Source organism: Sciurus vulgaris (genome assembly GCF_902686455.1).
Source record: "Sciurus vulgaris genome assembly, chromosome: 3".
In the NCBI taxonomy this organism is placed as follows: domain Eukaryota; kingdom Metazoa; phylum Chordata; class Mammalia; order Rodentia; family Sciuridae; genus Sciurus; species Sciurus vulgaris.
In genome coordinates, this window is record NC_136463.1 from 114797826 (window position 1) to 114817582 (window position 19757).

At 38.8% G+C, this 19757-nt stretch overlaps 1 protein-coding gene across 20 annotated transcripts in view; it reads right to left on the reverse strand.

Annotated features, from left to right (window-relative positions):
- ITGB6 (integrin subunit beta 6) overlaps positions 1-19757 on the reverse strand; it is a 125062-nt gene that overhangs the window by 13342 nt on the left and 91963 nt on the right. For 19 of the 20 annotated variants that reach the window (XM_079131771.1, XM_079131777.1, XM_079131768.1 and 16 more), the window contains 6 exons: positions 17894-17983; positions 14027-14161; positions 13411-13825; positions 7386-7608; positions 4933-5030; positions 273-392 (listed from right to left, as the gene is read on the reverse strand). In XM_079131771.1, the coding sequence (XP_078987897.1) occupies positions 273-392; positions 4933-5030; positions 7386-7608; positions 13411-13825; positions 14027-14161; positions 17894-17983 (1081 nt within the window). The remainder of the gene's footprint in view (positions 1-272; positions 393-4932; positions 5031-7385; positions 7609-13410; positions 13826-14026; positions 14162-17893; positions 17984-19757) is intronic. The other variant, XM_079131770.1, reaches the window with a different exon arrangement.

Consider the following 19757-nt stretch of genomic DNA (forward strand, 5'->3'; position numbering starts at 1 on the left):
TTTCATCAGTTTACCTTTCTACAGGTCAGCAGTCAGCTTTCAGGGAGACAATGATTGGTGCAAATCCAAGTCATTGTGTTATCTTGCCTTAATAAAAAATATTGGAACACAGCAAACCTTTTAACAGGTATCTTTCATTCTTTGGGAAAGTAGAGACACTTTGTCCAAAATTTGAAATGTCTTCCCTGACAAACGACCTAAAGTGACCTTCTGGACATTTTCTCCCATGTAGTATATTTCTTGCCATTTAAAATGGGGTGCAAGTCACTCACCTTTCTCATTGATGCTGTGAATGATGGTTTTCCCCTCGTTATCTGTAGTTATTAGGAATGTAATAAGACATTCATTTTCTCCTTGCAGAGAGCAGGAAACAGAACTATCCTTTGAGAAATCTGTAGATAAAGGAGTCATTCATTAGGTTAAATGAGATTCCAAAAGAGATTATTTATAAAGCAAAGTAGTATTGAGTTTTAATATGCTAATGAGGATTTTCAATATTGCAGAATGAAAACTGAAAAGGCATAGGATTTTTCCCACCAAGGGAGATGTTCATTTTTATTCATGTTCCAGAAGAACAGCTCCAGATGTGGTCAATCAGGACTGACCATCAAATGTACCTATCAAACTGACACGGGCAGGATTTCAATGGAGTGAAAGAACTGCAAGGCAGGTGCCCACAGCTGTCTTGGGAATAGAATGGCCCTGATTATGGTAATGAGGGGGCTATAGGTTCCTCTTTGCTGAGAGCATCTGGGAGGACGTCTAGATTACATTGCTGCACAGTCCAAATGGATACTGATACTTTTAAAGGGGCCTTCCTCACAACGGGTTAGTCAAGATTGCTGGCCATGTATTGTCAAAACAGTAAAAATAAATTAATATTGAGAAACCAAGTAAATAGCTCAGGGTCCAACAGGATAAAGGTAAACCAGAGATTTAAAGGAACCCAAAAGACAGTGTGTTGTATCACAACGGAAACTGAAAATAAAGTAAAAGGCCAATCTTTGATCTGTTTATTACAAATTCTAGTGGTCCAGCTCCTCTGCCAAGATGTAGCCTTTTCTGAATTAAAAATAAAGCAAAACAACAACAACAAAACCCCCTAAACTTGCCTCATAGTTACCCCATCTTCTAAGTGGGAGACTTTTCAATGATACTATTACAAACACTGTTTTTCAGAAACCCGAAGTCGAATGAGCATTTGCTCTTTAAACTTCTAGGACATATGGTCAGATATTAGTGTGTCTTGACACGATGGGTCAGAATATTAAAATTGAGACTGCTCCAAATAATCTTGGACACATTTATAACTTCTCTCATTAGCTTTAAAATACCAAGGTGTTAATGAAACAGAATCTGCATGTGTTTCCCTGCTTCTTACAAAGAAAAATAATAGCCCATTTGGGGTACAAAAATGCTACAGCTATAGAAAGAGAGAAATAAGAGGTTGTTGTTTGTTGTCTTTCCACCTAATTTATAAGATAAGAACCTGGCAAGTTCTGTGAGAAGTGTGCCTTGTATTATTCATGAAAACCAGGACTGGCAAACATTTTGCATTATAAATGTGATTTTAGATAATAGATTAAAAAGAATAAACTGTTTTTGAACTCATTGAAAACATTATTTATTTACATAGGAATATGAAGAAATCTAATGACAAACCATTGGAGTTTGGTCATTTCCAAATGTTTCTGACTATCTAAATCACCGAGGGGTTTTGAAAAGATGGATTCTGGGGACCTATCCCCAGGTGCTCTGATGTGAGGGGCCGGTATGCATGGGGTCTTGGACTTTGTGTGGTTTAATAAGCAGTTTAATGAGATGATTCTGATTAGAAAGTTTGGGAACCTCTGGGCAACACTTGATTAGTGGAATCTGTGTCATCTCATGTGTTTGATTGCAAATGGCACTGCATATATGATTCGCACTTCGGTCACTTTTTGGGGCCTTCACCACACCTCTGCCTATCTCGTCCCTCCAATCACCTGGGATTCATAAAGTCTCCAAGAACGTGCTGTTTCTTAGTGCAGGGTTTTCCTCCTTCCTCTCTGTGCCACGGCAGGTGCAGGCCCACTCTGCTCCCTTGAGTACACTTAATGGAACATTTTATTCTCAGATAGGAAATGTGTGGGATGGTTTATCATACTCATTTCAGTAATATTAATCCTGCTTTTTTTATTTTCTTTTAAATAGCTGCACTGAAGCGCAGGGAGGCTTACTTTCCTTGACCAGGATTATTTAAGTTTTAATGGCACTGCCAATACGACCTTTGAGTCACGACTCCCGTCTTGCTTTAATTACTTCACCACTTCCTTTCCTGACGGTTGCAGCTCTAGATGTAGCCTTATTTGTAGTGTTTGGGTATTGAAAGAGTATTATCGAGTGTGCAGTGAAAGATTTGCATAATTAGCTGTTAAAGTTTTCTTTTGTTGTTCATAAAAAATGGCCCTTTCTTTTTATCTTCCTTTGTGAGTGCCCACATGGCTGCTCTAGAATAATACAGTGAAAATATGATCTCCGCTGGCCCATGAAATCATACTCAGAGAAGGAAGAAATGTGAGAATGGAGTGAAGAGGTCGGGTCTGGAAGGTCCAGGAAGGATGTGGAAAATGGAAACTCTGTTCCACTGAGGCAAGACAACCGCGTGTTTTAAGGCCTCAGCTTTGGAATCAGTTAGCAGTTCTCAGTGAAACAGTTTGGCAAGGGGAAAAAATGCGGTTCTGTGGTCAAACACATCTGGGAATCCCTCCTTTTGTTCTTCCTGGTGATTCACACACACATTTAATTTAATGTGCACAACAACTCTCAAAAGTCTTGCAAAGAAAAGAAAAAAACTTGACCTTCCATTTCTAACATTTATATGACCAAGGGTACTTTTTATTCCATTGAATGTTTTCAGAACTAGTGTTCCAAGGAACACCCTTTGAATATCAATTCTCTGAGTACATGGATGGAAGCATAAATTAACATGGCTCAGTAAAATGAAGAGTGAGTTTCATCACATGTTCTTAGATGTGCCTGCCCAAGTCACCAACAGCACAATTTAGGACCAATTCACACAAATAGTAAAGTTATGCTTATTTTATTTTAGTCTCCATGTCCTAGTGGGGGAAAGGTGGTTGCTAAAAGACTCTGTGAAAGAGCAAATATGTGATCATTTCAAGGAGGTATGATCACTAACAAAACTGGGTAACTCAAAGCATGATTTATAAAAAAGGCTCATTGGCAAAGTGGCTTTTAAATTCACAGTCTGACAGATACCTTTTTTCTCTCAAGCTCATCCAGATTAGTGCTTTAAATGATATTAATAATCCAATTACTATTTTCAATATCCAAGTTAGAAATAGCTGAATTCCCCTCTCTTCAAGATAATTGGGTCAAACACACAAAAAGAATAATGTAAATATTTTAAATGCCTCTCAAGACTGGTCTTCCTCTGAAATCCAAGCATTTATGACAATCTACTCAGAAAATTGTGTACTTAACATAGTAACTACCCTGTTGAAGCCATTATGATTTACACATTTCTAAGGCTCGCTCCCTTTTTCCTTCAGCACATTTGATTTCCCATGTTGCTAGTGAATTGAGTTCTAGTCATTTGCAGGCATTTTCTGCAATTTTTGCTCATTTCTTAGAGACATCTGGTAAATATTCCCACTGTTTGCTGTGAAATGAACCTAGAAGGAAATGCTGAGACTCAGTACTAGTTACTAATGTGGGCAGCCCACAAATACTGCTTCGCTCAGTGCTTTAATGTATCTTACCTTTGGTATTCGTTTAAGGTACACACCATCTTGTCCCATTTACTGCTATTTGGCATGTTTATCTTTGGTCACTGGAAAAGCACTGATGAGGGGTCTTATGAGCACTAATCGTGTCCCTGCACATAGGGTAATTCAACTGTGCAGTCAGAACTCTCAATTTTGAAACAAGGCAAGTAATTTTCAAAAGAATATAAATGTCATTATGTTATTCCATTTTGGAAATGGACTCATTTCCATATTCTAATGCCATCTATTCAAAATACATATCCTACAGTGTCATAAATTATTGTCTTGATTATTTCCCTTCACCTGAGATACATCTTGGTCACATTGCTATTGCATGCAGAGTAGCAATTCCACCTGAGCGGCATGATAATGCAGGGTTGTGATGATACAAAACCAAATTCCCCTAGATTGTCCCTTTAGTCAAAATCAGTCCTCTTCTTTGTTTTAAAGCCCACAAATTATTTTTTTAATGGCCTTCCTAGCTAAAAGGCAATCAATTTAAGTATTTGAGATGAAATATTTGCCATTATGAAGAATCTTATTTTAAGTAATTGTATTTAAAATAACAGATGAAAGCAAGAATACAGTTTGCTTAGCAGTTAGAGATGACAGGAACCTCTGAATTTTGGAGGCAGGGCAAAAGGAAATTAAGGACGTGCCCTATGTGAGGGAGGGGAAGTGAAAGCTTTTGAGAGGAGGAGGAAAAATGGCCACTGACCAGAACCTGCCCAGGGTCTGGGAGCTGCAATTGGGAAAACCGTTTTACAGCTGCCTTTATCTTATCTTGAAATAAGGCTATCAGATGATAGAGGACAATTTATGGTTTGGGGGCTTAACATTTGGTCATTTCTTCAATTTTCTTCCTTTCTAATTTGGTAAATAGAGCATTCTGGAATTCTCTACAATTGCATTTGTTAAGCAGAGGTGAACTTGCCAACAGAGCTGAAGTCCAATAAAACAGTCATGACTTTAAATTGGGATTTTAAACCCCAAGCCATGGAGTTTTTAGCCTTATAGAATGCACTTACTTTTAAACAAAGAATGCTAGTGATCTAATGCCCTGGTATAAATGGGGTCAAGCCTGAAAGGCTCTTGATTTTCAGAGTTTCTGCCTCTGGAGACCCATGCAAAGGAAATGAAAGCAATTGAAGACAAGAAGCACCTTCTTCCTCACTGATGGTTGCGCCAGCTAGTTTGCATTTGTCCACACACTCTTCTTGGGCCTTGGCATCTGCAGACAGGTGGCATTCGATGCAGCTTCTGCAGACAGACAGAATTCACAGAGTTTATCAGTTCATGCTGGTGGAAAATAGATACATAGCTGGAATATTACTTTATGCTCTGGTTGTAGATTGTGCTACAAGTGTATCTATTGGGTAACTCTGGCTTTTTGTCATTTTTTGAAAAGATGGTTGGGTGATGTACAAGAGGACACTGAATTATTCTGAATTCCACACAGTAATCAATGTTCCCTGAGGCAGTCTTGATAATTGCTACCATACTCATTTTTCTGTAGTGATTGCTTCTGATTGATCTTTGATTTAGCTATATTTTCATTTTTTACTTTTTCCAGGGAAAGCTTACATTTATAAATATGATTAGATATTAGGCAAAGTTCTGAATTTGATCTATAACTTAACCAGAATCCAAAGAATGATTAATGATCTTCATATATGTCATATATGATTAGTTTAAAATTCACTTTTCTGTTATGCTTTTAAATAAATCCAAGTCTTGATAGGAGTATTTTAAAAGCTTAGGATTAAGCCTGGATCCTCATTAATTCAAGATTTTTAATAAAATATTGCTACTTACAGAAAAGTGTGTGTCCAAGAACATAAGTAAATTAAGCTACCTTCAAGATGTCTAGGGAGCAAAGTAAAATTAGGCCCTGAATTAATCTTGTGCTGCAATTCATTTGCAAATAGATCGTGCTTGGAGTAATCCAAAACAACAAAAGTTTTCTCACTGTGGGGACCTGTGGCGCTGCCTCCTTCCCCCAGACATGGAAACAACGTGTGCTCTTATAAATGCTTGTCAAACTCAGGTGAAGCTGCACCTCCTCAACCAAGCCTTCCTAACCTTAATCTAGATTGTTCCCTTGAAGTGGGAGGACTAGAATTCCTCTACAGGAAGGCTTAGCAGTGGCAACCTATTTGGAGTGGGAATAAAAATCTTCTTCAGAAGTCACTTTCACCTTGCAATTATATTGCATTTTCCTAGGTTAAATGTTTTATTGAAGTGGCTTGGTGCGGGCCTGGTGGAGATTGTGGAAGCCCTTAAAGTCTCCTTTGTGCAGCTAGACTGATGCCCCTACCCCTGCCATGTGATTCCTCAGCACCTTCTACATCCTCTACTGGAACTGGCAGCCCAAACATCACTGTCATTACTTTAAAAACCTCTATGTTGCCCACTAGGCTCCCAGCACCTGTGAAAGTAGAAACTATAACTGTTTCAGTCTTTACTGCATGACCATGGCCTAACACCATTCTTTGCATATAGTAGGTACTTAATACTTTAATACACACGTGGATACCTGGAAGAATAGACTCATCTAAAAGCTAACGTAGACATCAAGATTAATCTGATTCCCAAATTTGAAATACTTGACTATGAAGTTCATATCTTCCAAGTCAGATTTAAGATTGAATCATGTTTACAGAGGAGATGAACTAGAAGAGTAATGAGAGGAACATCTCCAAGGGATATTTTACATTTAGTCCTATTCAAATAATTCTGCTTCTTCTCTCTGCTTCTGGCATGTGTTTTAGTTTACCAGGGAAAGTGACAGAGAAGTTTTGACTCCTAAATTGCGAGTCACCAATCAGTGAAAAATTGATTTTCTCACTCTGTTTACATCAGAGATGCAAATGTCACCATTTGGGTATCAGAGATCGTGAAAACATGAACCTCTAAGCAATATCCTAAAAGCCTTCTTGGAGACTTGCTTCACTGAACTGGCAAATTTTGCCCGAATTTCATGAAGAAGTTGCTAACCAAAGAAACAGCTTTCTTACTGGAAAATAAGAAAATGTTCTTATAGTCTTAAAAAATACAATACACAATAGCTATGTACAATGACAACCACAAAAAGGTGCCAAAGAGCCTGGGTGATAAGAGGGGGGCAGTGGGAAGCTAAGATCTTCTTTCAGCCTCTTTGCCTCCATGATTCTGCTGATGGGAAGGAATCCCACAAGGTCAGGCTATAAACTTCTAGATAAGAAAGGAGCTTGTCTGTTTCCCCTGAAAAGGTACTGACTGCTTGTGGGTGTCAGCAGGATGCCTCCAGGGCATTCCTTCTGTGTGGCTGGTATTGTAACTGAGAGGCCATCAGATGTTATCAGTGTGGGACATCAGCTCCACTTCCCCATGCTGTCTCTAGCAGAAATGTGACATTGTGATTCTGGATAATCAGGACTGAGAAAGCCTCCAGCCAGAGACTGACTGTTGTTCCAGGCTGAGGATCACAGGGGCCCGGTGGGTTTGTGTTCTTGTGGATGCCTGGAGACCAAATCCAGCAAAGATAATCTGAGGTCTGAGTTTACAAAATATCATTAGAACTTTGATCATGAGGAAAGTTTTCCACAAAAGGGACTAAAGCCATAGAGACATTACCGCTTTGAGTTACAGGGATCACCGCAGGTAGGACATCGTTCACAGGTGGGTCCTGAGGCTCCAGGGTTTGTGCAAACACACTTGCCGCAAACGCAGTCCCCGCGCCCGCTGCACAGCACTCCGTCCTCAGAGACACATGAGTCTGTGCTGGTTGTACAGTTACAGTATTCGCCGGTCCAGCCGGTCCTGCACACGCACTCACCACAGTCGCAGTCCCCGTTATCTGCAAAACACACACTCTATTCTGTGCTGCTCCTGGCCAAAGGCACCTGTAGGTTTGGGGGGAGGGGCATCTTTTCTCTTTGCCTTTCAATAGCAGCAAAGGGACTGAAGAACCAAAGGAGAAAAAAGCGCGTATGGGGGTGGACATAGACATTTTATTGAATATAATATGCTAACTGCATCTGCTTATTGACCTGGTCTCCTAACTGAAGATCCACTTGATTAACTGATGTTATAGGAAACAGAATTAATAACCAGATGAAGTGAGAAAATCCAGAAAAACCCATAGTAGCTACTTGGTGCATGTGTGTACATATGTATATATACTTGTTATTTTGATTTTTTTGCTTTTAGTTAGTACGATGTAAGATAAAGATGCAAGACAGGCCTAAATTAATGCCTATTCCTCTACATAACTCAAGCTGAGTGATCATGAAAACCTCATCTAAAACCCAGAGGGAATAAAATCTACTTCTAATCATTTTGGTAGGATGAGGTAACGTGTACATCTCCTACTTCTGCATTCACCAGGTTGATGTCCCGTGGACATGGAGTGAGTGTTGAACCAGTTCACTGTTTAACAAACTTCAATTGAGCATATACTATGTGCCAAAGATTGTATTAGACCTGAAGATACAGAATTAAATAAGACAAGGTCACCGAATTTAGAATTTAGTGCAGGAGGCAGGCAAATAAATATTACTACTATTACTAAATACAATACAGAGTGAAAAGACTATATACACAGGGCAAAAGTTTCCAAATTAAACTGGAGATTTGGGGAAGTTTCCAAAGGAAGTGATACCTGAACTGAATTTGGAAGATAAAGATAGAAGATGAAAGAAGAGTTTTACCTGCATTTTAGGCAAAGGGAAAGACAAACAAATGTAGAAATTGTAGAATCATGTGATGTGCTTAATAACCATAGCAGTTTCATAAGGAAGGAGCCCAAACTGCATGTAGGGTGTGACAGAGGGAAGGATGGAAAGGTCAACAAAATGCCAGAAGTCAGATCGTGAGATGGCCGTGGGCACAGCTGGAGCTTTCATCCTGAAGGTTATGAAATCTTACGAAGGGTAGAGACCTGAACAGATGATCCGTGTCTAGATATATGCTGCCATCAGTAGAGAGTCAAACCAAGGACAGAAAAACCATTCGAGAGGTCTTACATGAACAGAGGCCTGAACAACCATGTAGTGTGGTGGGAGGAGAGAGGAAAGAACATGCAATTCAGGGAAGATGTGCTCAGGGAAAGGTACGAAGGTACCAGGAGCAGTGTAAGAGGAACTAGAGAGGAATGGATCCTCCCCAGGTGGCCAGGGCGGGAGTCAGCTCGCCACTGACCTGGAATGGAAGTCAGCACATGGTCACTGTTGTATCCCAACACCTGGCACATAGTAGTGCTTCATTATTGAATGAATAAGTGGTTCTGAAGCAGAGGAAGAAAAAGAGTTTGGGGACTATTGAGTTTGAGGGGCCTGTGGGACATCCTTATAGGTGGTTGATTGCATAGAAATGAGCCTGAAGTTTGGGGTTGAGTATCCATAAGGAGAAAGCAGTGTTTGAGGCCGCTGTGAACCAGGCCATCTAGGGTGAGCAGGTAGAGTGAGAAAAGCTCCAGAGCACACTGGCATTTAAAAGGCCATCAGAAGAGAGACTGAGAAGTGAAGGGAAGCAGGAGCAAAGTGGCTGCAGAAGCCTGGGCAGACATAGTTGGAAGGAGAAGGCACATGGAAACCTGCTGTGGACAAATGTCTCAGCTAATCTTGAAAGCCCCTTTTAGATTCGGCCACATAAAGGTGTATGAAATACTCTGATATGATAAATGTGTTTAAGATAATGGTGTGCATCCACTCCTTAATATTTTTGAGTGCCCGCCATGCCCAGGATACTAAAATAGGCATTTGATGTTCCAAACAATTAACATTTTTTTTTTTTTTTTTTGTGGTGCTGGGGATTGAACCCAGGGCCTTGTGCATGCGAGGTAGGCACTCTACCAACTGAGCTATATCCCCAGCCCCAAATAACATTTTTTAAACAAAGTCTCCTAACTTACACTTTTCTTCAGAAATGAAAACTGTGCTTTTAGGCGTTTTGCCCCACAAGTTTTGATCCTCCAGAAAAACTTAGTATTACCTAAGATGGTATATAACAGTGTTTATAACGGTGCCTGGCCCAGCACTAAGTGTTACCTAAGTGCTAGTTATTAGCATTATTCCTTAAAATTATCCAGTAGGAAGAACAGGTAAACAAAGTTATTCATCAGTATTAAAATTTTTATGTCATCACTGAAAACAAAGTGGATGTAAAAAAATCACAAATGAGGTATGCTTCCACTTGTAGGACACACTGCCAAGTTCACTGTAGAGTGAAGGATCCTGAGTTTTCTCTTGCAATCTTTGTCTGGTAGCTGAATACTCTTCTGTCTTCATGACTAGGTCTAAGGGACTGAGAGTAGGAGCGTCCTGGGCTTAATGCTCTGCTTATACAACAAAGATAACCATAAAGATTGTGAAGTTGGGTTCCTGGTGTGTGCATGTGTGTGTGTGATATACATATATATAAAATGTATCTGTGGGTATATTTATATGTTCTCTCTCTCTACTTCTCTACATATACTGAAAAGGGCATCCTCCTCTAACGAAAGATGAATTAAAATTTATCTGGATCGATGACATTAAGACATATTCCAACTGCATGTCATGGTTAGTTACCCTATGCAATTAATAATTGAACTAGTTAATTTAAAGATAAGAATAATTAAGTAGTTTGAGCCAATTTAAGTTTCATATGTAAGTGATCTTCAAAATTATAATACTCTCTGGGGCTGGGGTTGTGGCTCAGTGGTAATGTGCCCACCTAGCACATGTGAAGTACTGGGTCCATCCTCAGCACCATATAAAAATAAGTAAATAAAATAAAAGCATTGTGTCCATCTACAACTAAAAACATATTTTTTAAAAAATTATAATGCTTTTTGATTTCTTTCTTAGCAAAAGGGGAAACTTACATTCATGGTGGGGAGAAATTTTGAAATTGCAATTTATTCTGAAAAATTAATATGATCAATACATATTACTAAATGAAATGTACATTTCCAAATGCTTTGAGAATGCCCAAGTGAATCATTTGTGTAAGAGTCGTTACTTGGCAGAAATTTAAAAAATCCTTCCAGGAGCAGGTAAAAAGGACCATCACGGCAAAACAAAGCACTCCTTTCAAATTTAGAAACCCTCCTTTCTGCGGGCCTTCTAGAACCATCAGCCTGGTCACCGAAGCCACTAATTGATATCCTCAAGCAACCAATTATCTACATATCTGTTCATATGACGACAACAGGAGCAACACCTTCCTATGGGTTTCATATAGAGGCAAGATGATAACTAAAGATCCAGAAAATTTACCAAGATCATTTTAGAGAGATAGATTTCTTCTGGAAAGTCATTGGCAAACAACTGTAAGTGAATAATGGCAGGAAGTTTTTTCTCTAATGCCATTTTCCTGTTACTGCTTCCAGTCTCTTAAAATCAAAATTTAAGAGACTAATGGAATTTGGGCAAGGAAAAAAAAAAAAAAAAAAAAATCAATGGATCCCTGTATCTTTGAGTGCTTACAGATGGATGAAAGAAGTTGCATGAAAAAGAACATTGTGATAATGGCCCTTCAGAAAAGGAGCACATTGCCAAGTATATTAGTGGTAAAATAAGTGAGATCCACACCAGTGGCAAGGCTGGGGCATATTTGATCTGCTTTGCAAATTTTGCAGCAGCGGCAACAGCAGCAGCAGCACCTTAGAACCAAGTATGGTTTTTATCTCTGCACTAAGCACAGTGCCAGGCACATGATAGATACTCCAAAACTACTTGGTAAATTTAAAGAATTATATTTACTTTCTTTATACCTTTTAAAAGAGAAAGTTACTATCACCTTTTGTGATGCTACTAAAAAACAAAACAGCTTCTGAGAAACAGTTGTGGTTGAGGATCATAATTTCCTCCACAGTGTGAAGGAAATGAACATTGGTGACGTTTTCTGAATTTGGCTAAAGAAATCATTGTATTTTTTTTTAAAGAGAATTTCTTTAGCAACTGCTGTCTCTGATTCAAAAAAGTCGCTGTTGTCATAACTACAATGAATAGAGCAGGTCAACTCTTTTTGCGTTTATTCCCTTTTCCCCATGCATATGAAATAAAATAAAAGGCAGTCAGGGAGCGCTGTGCTGCTGAGCACATCAGCAATTTATAATGTTCTGGATTCCTTAGATCCAGGACTTTAAGAGTGACATACAGCTGGTGTTGGTATAGCTATTAGATCACATTGTATTTAGAATTTTTATGAAAGTAATTGCAAATATTTTAAACGTGTATTTTTTTTTAAAGCCTTGTATTAGAAATGCAGTGTGGGATTCTGACAAATATATTCTTTCTCTGATGTGGCGACGGCCTTTGGCTGGCTTCTTGTTGCTTCCAGGTTGTGTCCTGTCTGCATCATGTGAAGACAGCACTGATGTGACCTTGGAAGCACAGCCACAAACTCAGGAAATAAGGGGCTGGGATGTAGCTCAGTGGTGAAGTGCTAGCCTCGAATACCCAAAGTCCTGGATTTGATCCCTAGAGCCAAAAAAGAAAGGACCAACACCCCCCCCCCCAAAAAAAAAAAAAAAAAAAAAAACCAAAACCAAAAACAAAACAAAACAAAACAAAAACCCTTAGGAAATAAACTTTTGGGAGAGAAACAGGTCTCAACTGAGGCAGATCCTAAGTTTTTCACTCTGTATTGTGGGTGGGGTGAGAAAGTGGATTTTCTCAGAAGATCCTATTGGTAGCCACAGCTGCAGCAAAGAAATGAAAGGTAGTGGATTCCTAGGGATATCAAATGGTTTTCAAAAAGCGTGGAGTCCTTTGAGGCTTTTCTTTCAGGTTCTTCTCCCCTGAAATTGGTCTTTTTTATATGTTCCCAACACTGTGGTTTGAAAACACAACTTGCCTAGTTTCTGTAGAGATAATGGCTCTCTGTTTGAAAAGCCCTCTGCTTACATACTGTGAAAAACTGAGACATTAGAGCTTAAATTCAACAGTCAGTTAAGATTCCAATTGTAGTAGAAATTTATATAATTTTAAAGCATATTAAGATATGTGTAATTCTTGTCTGAATAGATCATACTTAAATGTGTATGCATATTGGAATGATTTTATAATAGGCAATGAATTCATAAACTACAGGGACTTTACATCTGTAATGAACATTAAAATGTAAATATTTCTATTTTAAACTTTTCTTCATTTCTTAAGAAATTTTCTTTGAATCTTTTCCATAGGCTTCCTCATTTATGTTCCCACTCATTGTTATTAGACTTATTACCTAACCTAATACCTATCACATAATAGGTGCTTAATAGAAAGCTGTGGAATGAGTGGGGGCTATGAGAGTGTGCTTGGTGTCCTTGTGCTCCTGTCTGAGGAAGTATGCCGCTTTAGCAGTCTAACTTTTTATTTTCCTAAAGCAATAGGCATTTAAGAGTTGGGTCACACCCATCAGCTCGGTCTAGAAAATTCCAGAAGATAACGGAATTCAGAGCCCAGGCAATTTTGAGGAGCCTGGATGATAACTATAGATTAGAAAAAGCCAGAAGAAAATGCAAGAGATGATTCAGTTATCCTAAGTCTGAAGATTAACCCACTGAGTTGATCATTAAATATTTATAGAGCACCCACTATGCCCAGGAAACTTAGGAAGGTGCAAAAGCTGGAAAGCCCTTTCCTGATACTTGAATAGCTGTAAGATGCCTTTAGACATGGCCTACCTCCACAGAGCAGCCCTTTGTGTCTCAGGCAGGAGAAATTGTCACACTGGCAGTAAGGACCATAAATGTTTCCATAGGGAGACAAATGGCAGATGCACTGCCCACAGTAGCAGTCACCCCTTCCGTTGCATGAGGGATGATCAGGGGCCTCCTTGCAGGAATCTGTGCTCAGCATGTCCTCACCACACTCGCAGTGAGGACCCATGTGGCCGGGGTTGCAGGCACACACCCCACACTGGAAGGAGCCGTTTCCATTGTGGCATTTGGAGCTGTTCACTTCCACTTCTTTCTGACAGTCGCAGTGGCACTCCGGACTGATGAGTATTTCCAGGGTGTCCCCCAGCCCCACGGGCTTTATGGTAATGCGCCTGCTTCTCTCACAGTTTGGAATACTCACAGTCACATTGAATGAAGCCTGGAAAGAAAATACCAATTATCTACTTCCTCCATCTACTAACCTGCAGGAGGTGAAACAAGGCTGTGTGGAAATCAACTTTGCCAAAAGCGTTATTAGGAAATCTTTGAAATTCTTGAAAGGAGTCCAGCCCCAGTAAGCTAAGCTAATCCTGACCCATCTGCATGTTTTTTCAAACAGCCGAATTGTCCATTTACTCACCGTGTCTCCCACCTTCATGTGAGAGCATTTCTTCTGGTGTGGGAAGAGGGTGCCATTGTTACAGACAGCTGTGAAGGACAGGTTGAGTCCTTCTGTGTCTCCTAATACCTCCAGTTCCACCTCAGACCTCAGTTCCTTTAATTAAGACAAAATGGGTTAAATGAACCAAAAGTACAACCAGAAGAAGAAACTACAAATGAATAAAATTAAATTGGATCTAAAAGAAATTTACCATAGAATTAATCAAGCAAGGAAATGATCAATCAATATATATCATATTTTATTGAATCTAAGATGTCATTAATTATAAGATATGCTATTATCATATGATAAACTATGATAAAATAACTCAAGGTAGTTCTGTACAACACATGATAATCATCAGTCTATCAATGCTTTGAAAATTATTCCATCCATTCTGAAGCATTTAGCAAATTCCTTTGAGTTGCATAATTTGGCATAGAAAAGACAATTTTTTTGCTTGTATCTTGATAACAAAATATAATAACAGTTTCCTGTACTTGTAAGTGCCTTCATTTCTTAGGTCCCATAAAGTAGCTGGTTGTCGATTTGCAAGAAATACAGAATTGCAGTCATTCCTCCAACAAGGAATATTTGCTTCACTGATATCAAATTTACACCCTGCTGCTCTGTTTTGGTACATTTCTGCATACCTAATAACTTTTCATCTAATTTCAACTCATAGGACAAACTTTTCAAAGATATTTAAAATGGCAATTAAACTTAGTGCTTGCATAGCAACAATGCATTCAATGAGTTGAAACCCCGTTGATCACAACTGTCAATAAAACCATGTCATGACTGCCATCTGACACGTAGTAGTTGTAAAGCAACATGAATTACAAGATGGATCCAAGGTTTAGAGGAGGCAAAATGTAAGGGGAAACTGCCTTAAAGTCATTATTAGAATTCATTGAGTGTCTATTGTACATTTAATGTAGAGTCAAGTCTAGGATGAGACTGAATTTCTGCTCTCAGAAGCTTATCATCCTACTTTTTCTATTTCTTATGATCTTACAACATCAATGTATATATTTTGAGGGATAAAACCAAATTACTAAAGGTAAAAAATAGAATAAAAACAAATTTTAAAATATTATGAATTAAGTTATACTTCAATTCAGCTAAAAGGTTTTGAGTTCATACACCCATTTCATTGATGGCATTTTATAAGCATATTCAACTTCAAATTTAATCCTGCCTCCTCAAAATTCTGTTTATTCTGAAATCATAAAGAATTAAGACAAAAGAAGTGTTGGACATAGTGGCATAGTGAATCTCCAGGAGCTAAATGAGGAATGAGGGATACAACTGTAGGTGACAGCAATAATGAGGACCAGTGAATGACATCATCTGACCTAACTGAGGGAAGTCTCAGCATTGGTATAATTGAGAATCATATTGCAAATTTGACCAGAAATATTCTAGTGTAAATTTTCCAATGAAAGGACATAAATGTTCATTTGTATCTTTCATCATTTTATTCATTTACTGATTGAACATCTCCTATCAGCCAGGACAACCAAAACAAACCAGTGAATTCCTTCCCCGTAGATGAGCTTGCCCTTGGGATCACAGATATTTCAGCAGCTTTTATAATGTGGTTGGGGAAGGGAGGAAATCAGTGAGAGATGGTCAGATGAATATACACCCAGTATTTAAGATTTTTTAAAATATCAATATGGCACCATAAAACACTCAGCTAATGTTTGTAGTTACAAACTATAAACACCTCTGCCTCTGCCCTGTAAGAAGTCAAACAGAAGCATTTTATGTTTTCTCTCACTATATTCTTTCCTTCTTTTTTATAGACTGAAAAAGAAATTGTCTATAGGTCTCTATATTGTAAAGTCTTTTTCAGAATACATTTAAAAATAACAGAGTAGAAAAATAATTTCAACCAGTGCCATGATTGATTGCATCCTTCACCCTGTGAATCATAAAGTTCCAATAACTCTAGAGCAAGATTGTTTAGTAGAAGAATAATGGATGCTTACTGGTATTTTTGGGAGAGTAAAATGAGGACACAGATTCAATTCAAATGTTTAATGCCTTGACTTCAACTACCCTGAAGTTATGTGGTGATTTGGGACCGTAAAGTGAGACGTAACTTCTGGCAGAGCAAATAGGGGCATGGATGGGCTTGTCAGGTGGGAGGAGGAAATATTTTTGACTATTTGCTGTTTTCTAATTTGCTTGATTTTGGGGAAGATGTTAGTGGTCAACACTTTGGAGAGTATCGGGTTAAAGAAAACAGAGAGTGCTATAATTCAGTGAAGGATTGCTTTGTAATTTTATTTGATCCTACACATTAAAACTTTAATTACCGCATGAGAGGGAGGAAGGTTTTTATAGTGTTTTGTTGATGCGCTTTCCTGTCTGGAAGAATCTCAAGCATGAGCTAATGTGATTAATTTTTGATGTGAGCTAAGAAAACTGAAATTTCTGAGGCCCATCAGTGAGAAAAACCCCATCCTCTTACAATTTTAATGGATACATCTTTATTTTATTCTTCGAGGAAATGAACTATTTGAAAAGGAATATGTTGCTTCCTCCCGCTTCAGGTGAATTTCAAAATTGGTGGGGTGATCTCAAAATCATAGTGGAGTTTTTATCAAAATGTGTATCTCATACTTCCCTAAACTTCTTCAAAGTTAACCACAAAGAAATCTCAGCATGCCTGTTTTTAAAAAGCTTCCCAGATAATTCTGATATGTCATTTAACTAGGGAACACTGGTATGCCAAGTATCGGCATATACTATACTTGGGCCATTTATTTGCAATTTTAAAACATCAAAAATTAGGAGAATTTTATTCATTTGTTATTATGTAAATGCCACTTAAAGCAAATGCTGGAGCTTTACTGAGTCCTAAAAATTTACTTTTTTTATGCCCATCCTAATGTAGAGTTTCATCTACCTCTTTGTGGGGTTTCGCTTTTTCATTTTTTATTTTGTAAGTAAAGGCAAAAAAAGGGGAATGATATTCAGGAACCAAGATAAAGAAGATTTGGCAACTGGCCATTGTTGACTGAGTTAGGTAACGGCGGCAAAGAAGGAAAATGACAACCCTGTAGGTATAAATCTCGTTTTAAGAGAGGAAATCTGTCCTCAGTACTAACTCACAGTCAAGGGAAAAAAAAAATCGCCTACATACTTGTTAAACCAGTGGAAATTTCCCTGGTTCACTAAAGTCCAAAGCCTTGAAGGAAGCATGCTGGTGTGCTTTTGATATTTAGATATGTAACCAGCTTAGGTATTCTAGGTTGAATTAACGATCTTGTCTCATTCAATCTGGGAAGTTAGTTCCCTACATCACTCCGTTGCTCAATGGCAATTTACAAATAGGTTTTTTTTTTTTTTTTTTTTTAACTTTCTTTCTTTCTTTCTTTCTTTCTTTCTTTCTTTCTTTCTTTCTTTCTTTCTCTCTCTCTCTCTCTCTCTCTCTCTCTCTCTCTCTCTCTCTCTCTCTCTCTCTCTTTCTTTCTTTCTTTCTTTCTTTCTTCCTGCAGACAGAGGAGAACTTGATTGTATGACTTATGGAAACTTTCTAGTCAACTTAAAAATTTTACTGGGGACAGTACTGCTCTTGGTTGTTATAAAAACAACCTCAACTTCATCAACTTTAGGGTCAGGTTTTTGATTTTCTACCTGCTGCTCCACCTTTCAGAAAGGAGATCTGCAAATAAAGTAAACAAATTTTATATTTTGGCTGCGTGCATACAGACATAAACTTTGGATAAACTATCAACAAATGACAGTGCATTCCATTGCCTAAAACACAACAGAGTTTTTGAATACTAAAGAAATACAAACAAGAAGTCAACTTCTTATAAAATATCATACTTCATAAGCTGAGATGATTAGCTGGAGAATGTTTCCGGAGTCCTTCTGAAGTAGTCCCACGGTGGCTCCAGGTATAAGTTTTGCGTAATTCTGGAAACAACAACAGCAACAAAAAAGTCAATCTCTGTTTGTTCTTAGTAGTTGAGAAACAGTAAGTGTGGGGTTCAGCATCCAGACTGTGATTCCCCCATACTTAACTGGTTGGGGAAAACAGACCCCAGATAATAAAGGGGTGTTTCTCCTGAAACTGGAGCCCCTACATGTTACTGCTTACTGGGCTCAGTGGGAAACAGTTTGCCCAGAGCTGCTGCTGAGAAATCTAGAGTCAGTGTTCGCCTTTGTCTAGGGCTGTGATTTGTATCACGACAGGAGTCAAGTCTCAAATAACAATAACATTTATATAATGTCTTCCACTCCTAAAGCATCAGTTATCCAAAAAATCTTGAGCATGCATCCAGGAACTTCCTTCTCATTTTCTAATCTTGCAGAAACCAAGGTTTGACACACACAAAGGGGGCGAGGGAGTCAGGTTGCTCTGTGTGTCATTGGGTTGAGAGGACCTGAAAAGCAATCGCTTGCTGGAGAATGGGAGTGAACTTGGATGCTTGCTGTTTACTCTCCCTTTCCTACGGGTAAGGAGCGCTCCTTCAGGGATTCAGCACAGTCTTGGGTGGGCTGGAATTTCTCCCTTCCCCATCATGATTGAATGAGTCAACCTAGTTCTAACTGGTCTGTGTTCTGCATTTACCTTGCTTCTCCTGAGATGTTTCCACCTGAGGAGGACTCAGACCAGTTCATCAACTCTCCCAGAATGAGGCATTGGGAAGAAGTGAATTTTCCAGAGAGCTCAATAGTATTCCTCTCTTAAGCTTTATGTTTTAAAACTTCCTTTCCTTCAAATGAAAAGTTTTCTGTCTTCTTGAGCAAAGACTCCCCAGAATGTGTTGAAGGAATAGTCGTACCTATCAATATGAGCTATTGCTCTATCATCAAAGGCTTTCAAAATCCAGGAAGAGGTCACACATGCACCACATGGGCCCCAACTGCTATGCTTTTCTTGTATTTGAGGATTTTTTTTTTTTTTTTGTACTGGGGATTGAACTCAGGAACACTTAACCACTGAGCCAGTGGCTGGCTGGCTGGTTAGGGTTAGGGTTAGGGTTAGGGTTAACTTAGGTGCACTTAACCACTGAGCTACATTCCCAGCCCTTTTTTTATTTTATTTAGAGACAGGGTCTTGCTAAGTTGCTTAGGGCCTTGCTAAGTTGCTGAGGCTGGCTTTGAACTCTCAATCCTTCTGCTTCAGCCTCCCAAGCTCCTGGGATTACAGGCGTGTGCCACCGCACCCAGCTTGTATTTGTTTTTAACTTGTTTCTACCTTCTCGATTGGCTCTAGGTATCATTGCTGACTTATTTACTGTTGCACTCAACAACTTCTATTAAATAGCTTAATATGCTGTGCTACATCAACAGATGACAACACTGTCAGCTGCAGGCTTCTATGTTGCTGTGTGTTGTGAAATCAGATGACTGAGATTAACCAAAACTGCACAGACAGAAGAGTAAATAAGCTTTGAATGATGGATTGAGGGCATCTCCTATGGCTCCAACATAATCTTGATAGTCTTATTCCATAGAAGAATTAAGTAGTTTAGAAAATGCATGAAACTAAATTAGAATCAATAATCATCATAATGATAGTGAAACTGAATAATAAATCAGGATGAGGGGGATGAAGGAGAGGAACATCTGAGGCCAGGGTGATGGCAGGACACAAAGGTATGCAGGAGGTCCCAGGCACTTGCTAGAGGGGGACTTTCTACACTTCTTATGTGCAAAACAACACGCTTCAGTTTTGTTTTAT